Consider the following 15,765-nt stretch of genomic DNA (forward strand, 5'->3'; position numbering starts at 1 on the left):
ATGAGTACTTCTGATGGTACCTTCTATGGAGCTCTCGTTGCCAAGAGGTATACTGAATCTTAAATAAAATTGTTAATTAGGAATAATATATTTACACTACCCTTTTAAAATCTTTCGAAATACTACACCGAATTGGCAGATGTTTTCATTCTGTTTAATATATTGAATCGAAGTTTATGAATTGTGTGTGATTAATTTTAAGCAACGATGAAAGTTATTGACTAAATTCAGTCACTTTCGCAGGTTACATGGAAAAGTAGCCATCATAACTGGTGGAGCTAGTGGGATTGGTGAAAGCACAGCCAGATTGTTCGTTCGGCATGGAGCCAAAGTTGTAATTGCAGACATTCAAGACGATCTTGGGCAATCTGTGTGTAAATATGTAGATCCCGCAGGTCAGACCATCTCTTACATCCATTGTGATGTTACTAAAGAGGATGACGTTGAAAACGTCGTCCGTAGCACCATGGAAAAGTACGGTAAGCTTGATATAATGTACAACAACGCTGGGATAACTGGTGACTTGGGTAGCTCAGTAGCAGATACTAATTTCGAAGATTTCAAGAGAGTCCTAGATGTGAATGTACTAGGTTCATTCTTGGGTGCTAAACATGCGGCTAGAGTCATGATTCCAGCCAAGAAGGGTTGCATATTATTCACTTCTAGTGTTGCTTCTATAATAGCTGGCGAGACTCCAAATGCTTATACCACATCGAAACATGCTATTGTAGGCTTAACAAAGAACTTGTGCGCGGAACTAGGGCAATATGGAATTAGGGTTAATTGCATTTCTCCATTTGCGGTTGCAACCCCTTTGATGACTGCTTCCGTCAATATGAAGCCAAGTACGCTGGAAGCAGCAGTTTATGAATCAGCGGTGTTGAAAGGAACATTAATAACAGTAGAGGACATCTCGGAGGCAGCTGTGTATTTAAGTAGTGAGGAGTCTAAATATGTTAGTGGGCTTAATCTTGTTGTTGATGGAGGCTATACTACTAGTAATCCTACTCTCAGCATGTCTCTGAGCAAGTTTGAAGTAGAACTTGCTAATTGATGTTGAATTATATAGCCAGCTTAAATTTCACTTAGAGAAATGGCTATGATCGATATTAGGGGCTTCCATCTGATTGCGAACTACGTTGAATGTGTGTGTAGAAGACTAGAAGATGTTACGTACTTTATTCTTTGTCTTGGGTCCCCAGTGATACATTGTATTTCTACCGGGCTTGTAATCTCTTTTGAGCACTCCTTTGCTTACCCCGTAAGCCGTACGTTTCAATACTATTCTTACCTTTGTCGATCAAAAAAAACAACAGAAGAAGATGTTAAGTACTTTATTCTTTCCTTGATGATCCTTAGTGTTGTTGTTTCTTGGCAAAAATTTGTATTAAGATTATGAAAAACGTATTTCAGAACATATTCATTCAGTTATGATTTCTGTGATGGTACTCTCAATGTATGCAAGCAAATCAGCCACAAAAATTCCAGATTAAGACAACCCATAGAAGAAGATAAATGTGTATCGATTATAAACATTTTTGGTAGGATTTGATTATTTCATCTACGTATGTCATTTATTAAGAACAAGGGAATTAACCCGGGCCAACTATTTGACAGCGCAATCTACTGTGACTGTACTGTATACGTAATTTGTCATTTTGAAAAATTTACTTTATAAATTCGGGGGCATCTCCATGCATTCCGGCACAAACATGTCCCCACAAAGTTAGCAATTGAAAGTATTTGTAGGTTGAGGGACCCGAAGGGATTTAGATCATATATTTTCATATACGGCTTTGATAGATGCACCGAGGAGCTACACCGAGGTGTGCACTGAATGGGTATTGGATGGTCCGGATATACTTCTAAACATTGGGATAGATAGGGGTAGAAATGGATCCCACTCCTCTCACACGGTTCCCAGCTTGGTGAGAGCTTTCGGTGCATCTAACATTTTCGTTTCATATAATCGCGGTCTGAAAGAGCATCTACAATAATAACTGCAAAATTATTTTTTTCGATTGACACATCAGATAATAGACTCCCATTTCTTCATACAATGACTCCAAACTAATTCCATGTCAGCAAGAATATACCCACATGTTTTTAACCACCTTAAAAATAATTTTACACAAAAGTATAATTATTTTGTTTGTTCCTTTAGGCAGGGAATTCAATGTCACACTACCGATGGCCACTTATGTCAGTTCCCATGAAAATTTCCTAGTTTTTTTCTTCTGCACTCGCTATTCGATCATGTGACTTCCCAAACGAAAAACATTTCTCCGATCTCAACTCCAGGCAGTATTCATCCTCACCATGGCTGATTACAAGGTTTATATTTTTATCTCATAAAAATATACTATTTACAAGGTTTATAGATCCACGAAAGGGGCATGGCTATTTTATATTGTAAAACTGTACATGTATGTTTTAATTTTCACTGTTTTTTAATTTAGTCTTTTTGGCGGCAATCCGTACATTCCTTACGTTGAAGATTGAATTTGTGTCACTTCTTGCCAATTTGATTTTCTGGGATCCACAAGTAGTTTACGGGGTTGGACATTTGTATAAGATCGAACAAACTATCAAGTTGCATTAATGCTTAGATAGATATTATTCTTCAAGATTGATTATTTCCATAACCATTATTATGGGTGATTGATAAGGGAGTTTGGATCGACGCACCTAGCACCTTAATCAGAGTCATGGTATTCAAACTCTTTTTAGAATTTGTTGTCGTTCATTTATACTGACATGTAGTCGCACTAAAATGGCGTGTTTGGTTCACTTGAATAGCAGCTCTTGATAAAGAGAAACTTTTTCAACATGGTTGGAATATCTCATCCGTATATAAATTCGATGATCAAATAGGCAATATGCTAATGTATAAGTACGTAGTAAACTAATTCAAAATGATCATATTTTTGAAACAATCAAGCCTTTTGATAGCATTTCTACTGCACTGGTGTTTATACGAATTCAAATATGTATGGTTCTAAATTCAAAATATATTACAATTCAACAAGTATTTCAACATGTTCATAACCCAAAATACAGTTAACGAAAGGTAAAAAAAAGTTGCGGCCTTCCGGCGCCGATCCAAATCTAGATAATGACTTTTAGTCTATTAATTTGTCCCCCGAACTAAAAGATCTGACTCCGTCCCTGCACCTAGCCTTCTCTTCAACTGTCCAGTCTTTACGGTCACCCCGGCTCACCGTAGGATCACCTAATTAAATTTCTTGTCTTGTATATGGACGAGATATTCCAACAAACATGATGAAATATTTCCTCTTGGCTGTGCTCATTGGCTATAGAATTTCAGTTGAGAGATTACAAAATTTATCCGGTAAAAGATGAAACTATAACGGAATGGTCATTACCATAATCTATTTGCTACATTTGCAGTTGCACAAGAACCAGTCAAGAATATCTGTACCGGACTGGAGCCGGAAAAACTGGATCAAAACTGTATCAGAACTGGTGTAGACGGTACAGGGATCGGTACTAGAACTCAGAACCGGTTATAAAACGGTACAAGTACCGGTTCTGCTGAAATTCCTGGTCAGTTCGTACCATATTACTTGTTCATTTTTATCCCTTGATTTAGTTGAATCTTGGTCACTTCTCCCTCACAGACTCTTCTTCTTCTTTACTTCCTCTGTTCTTCAGAGAACTAAATCACCACCACCACTCTATCACAGCAGTCGAGACCACCACCACCACCACCTTCTTCTTATTTTCTTCAATTATTTCAGAAATTGGTTGCATGTTTGATTTGGGGTTTCTTCGGGTTTGGTCAAAGATTGAGTCGATCGAATTCCTTAAAAAAATTACGAATCCTCTTCTATTCTTACAATTTGATTCATTCTCTTCATACAGTTTGATCTGAGATCACTTCTTTAGTCAAAACCCCTGGATTTATACAATCATTGAACTGTAGATTGGGATGGGATCCATGAAAAATTTGATGTATAACCTATTTGTTTCTTAAAGGATCTGCACTAAGTGTTTATTTGATGAGCATATATTTAAAAGTTTATGTCTTCCGTTGAAATTGCTTACACATATCATGTCGTTTTACACTGATTATATATGTTGCAGTACCTTTTTTTTTATGATGTGGATTTAATGCTTAATGAGATGTACAATAAAAACAAAAAATCCCTATGAAGATTTGGGACTGATGGCATGTTAAAACAGCCGAGTTGTATGATTCATGGAAGAAGAAGATAGTTGTTGCTGTCTATGTAATGGGTTTTGAATGAATTTGAGTTTCATATAATTCTGCTATGGATTGTGGTCAAGAACGAAAAGTTGATTATTGTTAATTTTAACTGGTAAAAACTCGGTACCGGATTAGTACCGGAGATACAGGTACAATTACAGGTACCGGTCTTCAAAATGAGGTGTCGGTCAACACCAAATACAGGGACCCGTTTCATAAGAGAACCGGATCATATGGGACTCTTCATGGTTCGGAATGATATGCTTGATATTTGAACATTGGGTACTGGTTATCCCATGGTAAACGGCAATGCCATGTATATTAGACAAATAAATCTGAATTAGTCAACAAATATCATCATTAAAAATAATTAAAATTCACACAATAAATATTCATATAGATAATTTATTTTATCGTCCCTATACCGGGTTTTTTTTTTTTGAACAACTTTTTTGCGTCTTTTAGAAAAGCGAAAATTAGAGTAACTTGCTAATCAGAATGTGCATTAAAAATTGACAAGAGGTTTGATGGTTCTCATGCTCCCTCCCATTGCGAAGGTAGGGATTCGAACTCTGTAATTGCCACAATCCATTCCAATTTAAGGAATTTGGATGTAGTCTAGGGACCACTAATCTAAGGTAATGTAGCCGATGTAATAAAATTGAAAACAGTAATTAATACATGAGCAAAGGTAGGGATTCGAACCCTGTAATTGCCACTATCCACTCCAATTTAAGGAATTTTGATATAGTCTAGTGACCACTAGTCTACGGTAATGTAGCCAATATAATAAAATTTACCTGATTCAAAAAGATTGAGGATCCGTGGACAACCTTATTTGGACACTATCTTTTAAAATTTGAACTGTTTTTTTTCCATAAATCCCAAAAATAACGTTCTTCATATAAAATTCGGATCTTGATTTTGTTAAGATTCGGTTAGATTAGTTTAGTCTTCTTTTACGTTTTGAATAAATAAGATTGCATTATAACAATGATCAATATATTGATATTATATCTTTTAATTCCTATCCGTATGGCAAGTGTATGCCATTACGATTTCTCATACCTCCTGGAGGGTCTTCGATTTTGTTCAATCTTTCATCCAACCAGTTACGAACGTGATGATCAGAGATTACTGAATTCGATGTAGAATTTGGGCACATTACTTCTTTTATGGAAGCATCATATCTTTACAGAGAGTATCCAACAAAACGGTGATAAATCATTAGAAGCTTTCAGTTACCCTATCGTTTACATATATTTGGTGCAGAATTTTCTTTCGACTTTTGTTGGATATAAATTATTGTACTAATCATGTAATTCGATTTATGGATGTAATTGAATATTATGTATTTATATCTAATTATCATTAAAATTGGGGCTTTCATGCTCCTTACTCCTTAAAAAAAAAGAAACGTATCATCATATATTTAGCTTTTGATTCATTTTCGCTCGGGCATTATAAAAAAGTTAGCGTAATATTAAATGTATATATAAGATTTTTGTATAAATCCTTCCTTTTTTTAAAAAGATTCAGAAATAACGATTTCATATTTATTAATATTTTATTGTTGGTACGCACAGTTATATATATTTGTAGTACAGACAGTGAACACTTTGGTAAAATACTATGCATATATATTATATATATGCACTTTTTTCGACGATACAATGACTTACCCTGGGCATATTTTTATTACTTATGCATACTTGTAGATCACAAACTTTCCTTAAGCATTCTGGATCAGCCACTGATTGCAGTCGCCATTACTTTGGTGGCCTTACTTCGAATCCTCCTTCGGATCGCTTCACAATAGTATAGGGCATGTGTGTCCCGTATAGTTTATCCCAAAACGTGAAAAATGGTTGGGAATAATTATATTTTATTCCTCGTATCCGGTAATGATGGATATCATGATAGGCAGTGTTGCATGGGAATATAAGTTGGAAGAGGTTATAGTGAGGCAGCCAGAGCCCAGAATGATCATCAATCCCTTTGATTATAGAAAAACAAAAGAAGAACACAGATGTCCGAGCTGTCATCCCTGAAATTAGCATAGAGGCGACACCGCCAAATGTATCCAGTAAAAGGCCCTCCAATGGGTGGTTGTAAAAGGTCCCAAATGCATAAGGAACGACCACGCTGTGATGTAGAGAATGAATATGTTGATAGAGATACTTGTTTTGGTGCATGTAGCGGTGCCCAAAATACTGCCATGCATCCGTAACTAACATGGCCACAATAAACTGCAATAGCTGTATTGGAAAAGGGGGCTGAACCTCAACTTCAGATGAGCTCAACATAGAGTTATTCACCTATAAGAAGAAGCATTAATGCGTAGATACTACTACAAAAACGACGAGATTAGGATTTATAAAATGAACCAGGAAGTTAGAATTGCAAAACTAAGGTAATTCAAATACTAACCCAGAATAATAAAGATGCCACAGTAGCTTGAATAGACTGTTGTAATAGAACACCTTTGATCACAGTAGGAACCGGAACCACATTTTGTGATGCTGCCTCTTTTCTTGTATGTAAACGATAATGATCCAGTGGAGGTAAAATGTGATAAAATCCTGAATATATCCAATATACAACTACTGGAGATATTATACTCATTGTTTCATCACTCAAATAACCTTCCCAAAACACCATCTTGTAACAAGAAAGAAAAAACAAAATGGATTTAGCTCAAGATTTTGGTGCAAATGCAAAATTGTCCGCTTCATTTATAACGAAATTATAAGAGTTGAAACAGACAAGGTCCACATCGAGGAATTGATTCTAATGAATACACACCATATATTGTTATGTAGCTGTCATTTACAATTTGGAGCCAACCGTAACCAACTAAGTCAGTGAGATGAACCATATGGTATTGAATTCACACTATTAATGAGGCAGAAATTACATATTTTCCTTCCGATCATTCTATTTTTCCCATCGTTATAACTTATACCCGCTGTCACACTCGTTTTTTTCTTTTTAAAATAACTTTCTCTAACCCGTAGGATAAGTCGTCACAGGTCGCACTAGTCTGAAAAAAAGAAATCGGGTTTAACTGTGGACAGAATGGAAGTTTTGTTCTTCTTTTTGTTCACACACATAACCAAATGTGACATACTTCACGGCTAATAGTTGAATGATTCCAAGCGAAACTCATACATATATTTTGTTCTGATGCGCGTGCTTAGACGCTTGGGCATTGGCTAACTTAACTTTTAAGGAAAATTAGTATAATGCCCTCTATTAATCTAGATAATGGCGAATTGAACATGACAATAGTGAGATCCATTGAGAAATCTCATTAGTTTGTACTTTCAAATAACATGAAGTACAAGATTTTTCCATGTGATGAAACTATCTTCTCTTAATTAATTTAAGAGAAACATAATCTGCTTTCTGATTAAAGGAACTCTGGTGATTGGAATTTGATGTGAAGAACAAAAGTGAAACCACTAAAAACCGTGTGCTTTAGTGTATTCATTCGAGATCAAGTACATAACTTGATCATCATAATGATTGATCGATAACATCGACTCACTAGATTTCACCTCCTCAAAATCAGTAATCGTGAACAACTTGCTCAAGTCTCACTTCTCTTCTTTCACGTGTATAACTAAATAAAAATGCTAGATATCCCGTGGTTTATTCCCGAAATATTTCAAAACCTAGACAATATGATGTGACCCGCTTTTAGCCTTTACCATACCAACGACAAAGGGGCTGCAAGATGACCATTGGGGTCCCGGGATAAATTTCCTTCAGATTGGTGGACTAGTAAAAATTATATAATTTACTATAGACATGTCTGGATGATTTTCTCTCATCTCGGGATGATTTTCATCTCGTCTCTTGGGCGATTTTTATTTTTACTAACGTGTTCTGAGTTATTTGTTTTGTGATTTTGCAGCTTAACTTGAGTTTGTCATTGTTTTCTTGATCTCTTTTTCGTTTCACCAGTTGGATTTCAATTTAGGGTTTCATTTTTTTCTTCAGTTGTGACTCACATGGTTGAACCATCTTCTGCAGCAAATGAAGACTATAATAACATCACAACAAAAATGGGTCTCTATTAAAAGAAGATGATTTTCTCTTCGAAGTGCCAGAAGATGTATCTGAACCTTGTGATGAACACGAATACACCCTGATTATTACCACCATCACAAGTCGTGAATATGGGCTTAGCATTCTATATAATATGTTCCAAAGATCGTGGACACCGTCTGGAGGCATAGAGATATCAAGTTTCAGTCAAGCCATCTATAGGGTCAAATTTGAGCTTGGTTGTGATTACAACAACGTCATTTTAGAGTGAAGATTGACATTACATAATCTATTAGATAAGATTATCTTTTCTTCTTCCATCCAGGAAGAAACGCACAGTGAAACTAAGGTATGAACGTCTTCAAAAGTTTTCTTTTTCTGTGGACGGTTTGGTTACATCATGAAATTAAGTCCAGAGTTATCTAAAGAATGTGAGAAGATGGGGTTATTTTCTCCAGAAACTTTCATGGAAAAGATGTAGGGCACCAAACTTGCTCGCCTTACTAAATGAAGTCAATGCAAATTTCAAACCCAAAACCCAACATCAGTTTCAAAACCCTAAAACCAAACCATAAAATTACCCAGAAAAAGAAAATCTGCATGATATCTCGGTTCCCATTTCTCCGGCTAAACCAGGCTACATTTAATATGAGTCAAAATTCAGTTACCAAAGATACCTATACTCCTTCAATTTCCTTGACTCAACAGCCGGAAAAAAAAAAATCAATCCCAACTATTTATTCTTGATAATATCATCTATAAACAAGAAAACTACGTGCATGCACAATAATAACCTTTTAAGAGAAAAGCACCTCTTATGTGTGAGAATATCGCAAAGTCAACATTGAATGAGAATAGAGATACTTCTGAGTCCATTTCAGCATATCCTCCCAGTACCTAAAATACCTAGCATCCACAAACCACCACCCATATCCAGCAACAACCCAATTCCATTGTGAGGGTACCCGATTGCCACGTGTAATCGTCTCAAGGGATGATGTCAAGATGAGACGATAAGAGAGAAGCACCAGATCATAATCCATAAAGTAGTTTCGTCTGAATCGAGACGTCTGCTACGACGTTACGTGCATAACGCGTGTAAGGAGTGGTCTAATCAACTCAGACGGTCAAGTCTAAAAAGGAGGACCGCATTTAATGAAGGATCGGAAGAAACATGAGCGAGTCTAAAATACCTCAGAGAGCTCGTACGACCTATATTATAGCCCAAGGATGATGCAGCACAAAGTTACCTAAGAAGAACAACACGATGATGTATAGGGCGGGATAATTCGGAGAGGAACCCAGCACGCCATCACGAGGGATAGTATAGAAACTCGTTCGAAGCCCAGAGGAAATAGACGACAGACTCCATGTGTTCGGCAAGGCCAGACCTTCACAAGTCTTAGTCCATCTATAAATACCAGTCCTTGTAGAAGGATATGGACAAGTTATGTAATCATAGATGGTCTTTCTACAGAGAATTCCTGAGAGAGGTCTAAGTTGAGAGAAAGTTAGAAATCTAAGTGATATTTGTACTTCTTTCAAGGGTAAGACCTTATAATCAATAAGAAAACATCTTCTTTCCCGCGGACGTGGGTCTTTATGGCCGAACCACGTTATATGCTTGTGTTAATCTTTACTTTTCACGCTCTTTACATCTTGTTCATCTTGAATTTTGTATGTTTTAGTAGTTTTTAGTCTTTAATCTTACTTGGGGTGTAGTCATCAGAAAAGATGCAACTACATCCATCACACCCATATCTGGCAATCGAGCTAAAACCAACTCCACCATATCCATCATGAACCCTGAGATACCTGCACCAAAATCCACAAATCCCAGAACTCACCCCAAAATCACCTCATCAAAAAAGAACCAAAACACCATAAAGCATTCCACCACAGAGACGGACACCATCTCATTCACTTCCACACCCACCATTACCCAACACTTATCTCCACCTCCAACCAAAACATCATACCTATTTCCAACCCAAACACACCTGTCGAAGAACATGGCAAAGTGATGAAACAGTGGAAACTTTTTTCCAGAAGAAACAAAGGTTCTACTTCTTTTACTTATCTAGAGCTAATTGGAAGTAAGAGACATGCTGAACCGATGGATTGTGATCCACCAATGAAACAATATTGTTTTTCAAACACAGAGGCTATAGTGACTTGCCTACAAAAGTCGCATGGAAGATGTTAGTAAAATCTTGGAACTATCGTGAATTAGGGACTGATATGACAGTTTTAACTCTAAAATCATTCTTGCGTAGCTGCAATCCTTCTATTTTGTTTCTCTCTGAGAAAAGATTAAATGAAATCAACAATAGAAGAATATGTAGTTCTATGGATTACAAAAACTACACCTTTGTAGCGGATAATGAAAGAAGTGGAGGCCTGTAACTTCTCTAGAAAGATAATGTAAACTTTGTAATCAACTCTCAATCTCATAATTTAAACCATTGCACAGTGGAAGCTCACCTTGGCACACCAAGTTGGGAGTTGTTGTGTATTTATGGTCCTCCTGCAGATCATCAAAGTAATGACTTCTGGATAGGTATCAGTACTACTATTGCCACCATCAATGCGCCTTGGTACATAATTGGAGATCTGAATGTGTTAATGCACGCTTATGAGAGGCTCTCCCGATACGGAATCAGTTGCAGTGACTTTAGGAATTTGATCAGGGAAAGAGACACTTGGGTTATGCTGGCCCAACATTTACTTTGTCAAATCATGCATCTCAAACACCCCCTATATTTGAGAGGCTTGACAGAGCCCTTTGCAATACATAATGGATACTTATCTTCCCAGATGCAGCGGTACTACATCTTCCCAGAATTGAGAGTGATCATGCTCCAATCATTCTCAATAAAATGAGGTAACCCGCAAACAGGGTGCCAAACTACGAGTTTGAATTTTACTAGAATGACTATCCAGATTTCGAAACAATTTTAAGAACAGTTGGGATAGTTCCACAGGAGATACAACAACTAAACTGCAAAATGTAGGTGAGAAGCTGAAGAAGTGGAGCAAGGAGACTTTTTGTGACATTATGAGAAAGATAGAAAATGAGAAACCAAAAATTGTTGACTTGCAGGTTACAAGACATCTGACTGACATAAGAGAGGAGGAGAAAGCAATCAACAACAAAATTACTTGTGTGGAAAGGAGAGATGAAATGTTCTGGCAGCAAAGGAACAAGTCAAAATGGGTGCCTTGCATATACAAAAACGCACAGGTATTTCATGTATCTGTAATTCATAGAAGAAACGAAAATAAGATTTTTTCCTTGAAGAACCAAGCATGTGAATGGATATCTGATCATGAGCAGGTAAAAAAAACTCTCACTTCCCATTTTCAATCAGTGTTTACAAAGGATGAAAATGTGACACCTAACTCTTTCATAATTTATTCTTCTAATAAGATTACACAAGATGACTGCAGGCATTTAAGTTCAATTCCAAGTGCAGAATTTTTTTTTGGTGTAGTCAAAAAGATGGGCTCTCTAAAGTCACCTGGACCTGATGGATATCCTGCTATTTTATATAAGAAGTTTTTGGAGATTGTTGGGACAGAAGTTGTGCAACTGATACTGTTAGAGCATTGCTCGGTCGAACTCGCATGCGTTTCTATCTCAATCATGTTTGTCAATGTTAGTGATCAAAACTATAATTCTTGATTTCTAGTCTATTATAGCTAAGGTCTCGGACTAGGATAGAAAGTGTAGTTGAGTTCAAGAACTCCATGGCAATCATCATACAAGACGAATGAATACTCAAAGAACTGGTGGATCTTCATCGACTATAAGGTATGTGGAGACTTGAACTTATCTATCACTCAAAAGTCTATTTATCTCCTATCTTGAGACAAAATTCGTTTTTCTATATAGACTTAGATTATACACATTTGGTATTTCGAGCCGAGTTTACCTCACCTATCTATTTCTCGAAATATGTGTTGGTAAAGCTTTCGCTTTAGCCAAGTTCATATTTACCTAGTGACAAAAATCATGATTATGTTTTAATAACTTTGAAAATTGCTCTGACAAAAAATGGTTTGTGAATAACAACTATATAACGTCCTCTGAGAATGTTTCAATGATTGAAATGAGAGTTTAGATTATACAACCATTTGGAGGATATTGTTGTGGAAACACATATATGTATAAGTCCTTATTGCTTGAACCGAAGTTTGCGAACTTTGTTGATCAAGTGAACCGGAGAAGTGCGTGATCTAAGTCCGCGAACTGGCGAAGTTCTCAAACCCGAGAATTTCTTCTGGAGTTTGTAAACTCTATCCGGGAACTTAAGTCCGCGAACCCATGCCACAAACTTGAGTAAGATATGTCTAAACCGATGTTTAGTGAATTTATCTTTATAAACTAAGGAATGCAATTGAAAACCGTGGATATAGAGTTCATGAATTGATTCATGTGAATCAAATCGTTTTTGCTTCAATTGTGTCTTGTGTAGTATATGAGATTTCCTTGCAATTGAATAACTCTCTAACTAGTTCATTTGAGTCATTTGAACTAGTTATAGTGAAGAAGAATATGGTTGATATAAAAGTTATCATATGACTAACCATTTTGTTAACTATTGATGAACCAACTAATGTACAAGTTTGGGTACGGTTACACAATCCCAGGAACGTGCATTTCATTTGTATATAACAAGCTATGTTTTTGATCTAAGGGTTGATAAATATTAACTTGAATCTAAATCAGGTTTTCATCTAACGGTGAATATTGAATGCTTTGTTACCAAGCTAACATTGATTGCAAACCCTGATTTGAAAGACTATATAAAGGAGCACTCTAGCAACTGGGAAAACTAATCCCCACACAATCTGCGTAATACTATTTATGTTAAGCCAGAGTTGATTCTCCTTTAACCTTTGGTTTCTTCTTCTAAACCAGTTTAACGACTTAAAAACTTCATTCGGATTGTGAAGCCAGACCGATACTACTTTTCTTGTATTTGTGTGATTTGATCTTGTTGTTTCTATCATACGAGTACAATTGTAATAATTGTATTAAGGTTTATATCTCCGATAGGCCAGATAAAAATTAATCACAAACATCTTCATCTCATCGTTTGTGATTCCACAATATCTTTTTTCGCTGTGTCGATTAAGACTATTGTGAGGTGATCGATAATACTAGGTTGTTCTTCGGGAATATAAGTCCGGTTTATCAATTGGTTCATGTTCACCTTGATTTATCAAAAGACGGAACAAAAATCGTAGGTATATTCATGGGAGACTGATTTATCTATTATCGTATATTTTTCTGTGTGATACAGATTTGTTTATTAAAGTCTTCGAATTTGGGTCGTAGCAACTCTTAGTTGTGGGTGAGATCAGATAAGGGAATCAAGTACATAGTATCCTGCTGGGATCAGAGACGTAGGAGCATAATTGTACCTTGGATCAGTGTGAGATTGGTTGGGGTTCAACTACAGTCCAGACCGAAGTTAGTTTGGAGTAGGCTAGTGTCTGTAGCGCCTTAATACAGTGTGTGTTCAATCTGGACTAGGTCCCGGGATTTTTCTGCATTTACGGTTTCCTCATTAACAAAATTCTGGTGTTTGTGTTATTTATTTTTCGTATTATATTTGTTTATATAATTAAAATAGTACAGGTTGTGCGTTGTTCAATCAATTAGAATATCCGACCTTTTTGTTGTTGATTTAAATTGATTGACACTTGGATATTGGTCTTTGGTACCATCCAAGTTTATCTCTCTTGTATTTAAATTGAGACTTGCAGTTTGCTTGAGTAAGATTTAAATCGAGAGATTGAGATATAAACTCTTTGATATACTTTTTCTCTAGATTGAGTTTGACTGTCTAGTTGATTCTCTAGAAAGTATATTGGAGTTTGTCCATACAGATTGCTAAGCGAAATATTGGGTGTGGTTGTTAGACCCCCGCTTTTTCAATTGGTATCAGAGCAGGCAAATACGTTTAAGTCACTACAAGTCTATGTTTGTAGCGATATGACTCTATAGAAAAAGGTTCTATCTCTAGTAACGTACCACCAGTCTTCGATGGCTCAAACTACCCATGGTGGATAGTTGCTATGTGTGGGTTTCTTCAAGCACGTGATTTTCGAACCTGGGTACGTGTCGTTAAGGGTTATAATCCTCAGGTAAATACAGAAGGCGATGTATCTCTACCTAAGGATGTTGGTAGTTACAGTCCTGAAGAATCTCTTGCTGCAATGCAAAACTCTGACGGATTGAATGCTATCAGACAGGCCATTACCCCAAATCTCCAGCACTATGTGTCTACTTGCACTAAGTCTAAAGATACCTGGGATATCTTAGAAACTGTATTTGAAGACATTAGATACGTTTCTAGGAAGCATGCCATCGATGGAGGAAATAACCTCAAGACCCTCTCAAAAAATAATTCTTCTGGAAAGGTAAAAATTCTTTATCAAATTTCTTCTCAAACCATTGCCTTCAATGCCGTTTCCGACACAAGTAAAACCTATAACTTGTCTTGGGCTGATGAATGTTTCTCAAATGGTGAATGGTTCGATAAACCATTATTAACAGAAAGGATCAATGAATTTGTAAAAAGAAGCATTAGATGTGATATACATCCACTGTTAGCTTTTGCTACTAATGATTCTAAGAAAGAAAAATCCTTATGTGTCAACGTGTTAAATATGTCTGATGGATGTGATGAACCCTCAGCTCATGCAGCACAAACATCCACATACTCAAAATCTGATTCAGAAGTTGAGTCTGACACAGAGATTTTTGAATTCTTGAACAAAGAGGTTCTTCAAGAAAACCTTCAATTAAAAGCTTCATTGAAGAAAATAGAGTCATTAATCCAGGTGAAAGATCTTGAGATAGACTATCTTAATGATAAACTCACAAGAACCATTGCTATGAAGTAAAAAAAGACTAATACTCTCAAGGATGATCTACAAAGATTATCAGGAAGCTCTGAAAAAATTTCAGCAATGTTATTTGGTCAGAAATCCTTTGGAAATACAAATGGTTTAGGATTTAAAAGTAAGACTGCAGACATTGTCAACCCCATTGTTTCTACTTGTCGTGGAAAAATAAAGGTTGGCATTTGTGATAAACAGAAGGCACTTCAACAAGACAAAGGATCCTTGATTTAATCGTTTTTTTGGAAATGCAAATCATGTTCAAAGCACGTGTTGGAGGTTCAAGAGGAACAACAAAAGAATTTCCAGACTGCAAAGGAACATGCAAAAGATGAATCTGGATAATCAACATGGGTCTCAGAAAACCAAAGCTTCCAGAATCAAAAGAGGTAGGAAGTCTGCTTATACAACAAACCTTGGTAAATCACTTTGCGATAAACAAGGGGACCGTTTGGCTCACAACGTCACTGTCTAGTTTCATGGACGTTCGCATCCTCATTGTTTATCTTGGGGAAAATGAGGTTGGCACTAATAAGGGCCCAAGTTGTTGTTTGGTAAGTCTGTTT

The 15,765-nt window shown here is 36.4% G+C and overlaps 1 protein-coding gene and 1 pseudogene across 1 annotated transcript; one reads left to right on the forward strand and one right to left on the reverse strand.

Annotated features, from left to right (window-relative positions):
* On the forward strand, positions 1 to 1,054 carry LOC113294037 (secoisolariciresinol dehydrogenase-like). Its single transcript, XM_026542466.1, has 2 exons — positions 1 to 47; positions 244 to 1,054. Exons 1-2 carry the CDS (start codon positions 1 to 3, stop codon positions 1,052 to 1,054), a joined length of 858 nt encoding a protein of 285 aa, XP_026398251.1.
* Positions 1,055 to 3,345: 2,291 nt separating this feature from the next.
* Positions 3,346 to 6,892, reverse strand: LOC113294038 (annotated as a pseudogene).
* Between the last annotated feature and the right edge of the window lie 8,873 nt (positions 6,893 to 15,765).

This window comes from Papaver somniferum, chromosome 7 (genome assembly GCF_003573695.1).
Source record: "Papaver somniferum cultivar HN1 chromosome 7, ASM357369v1, whole genome shotgun sequence".
In the NCBI taxonomy this organism is placed as follows: Eukaryota; Viridiplantae; Streptophyta; class Magnoliopsida; order Ranunculales; family Papaveraceae; genus Papaver; species Papaver somniferum.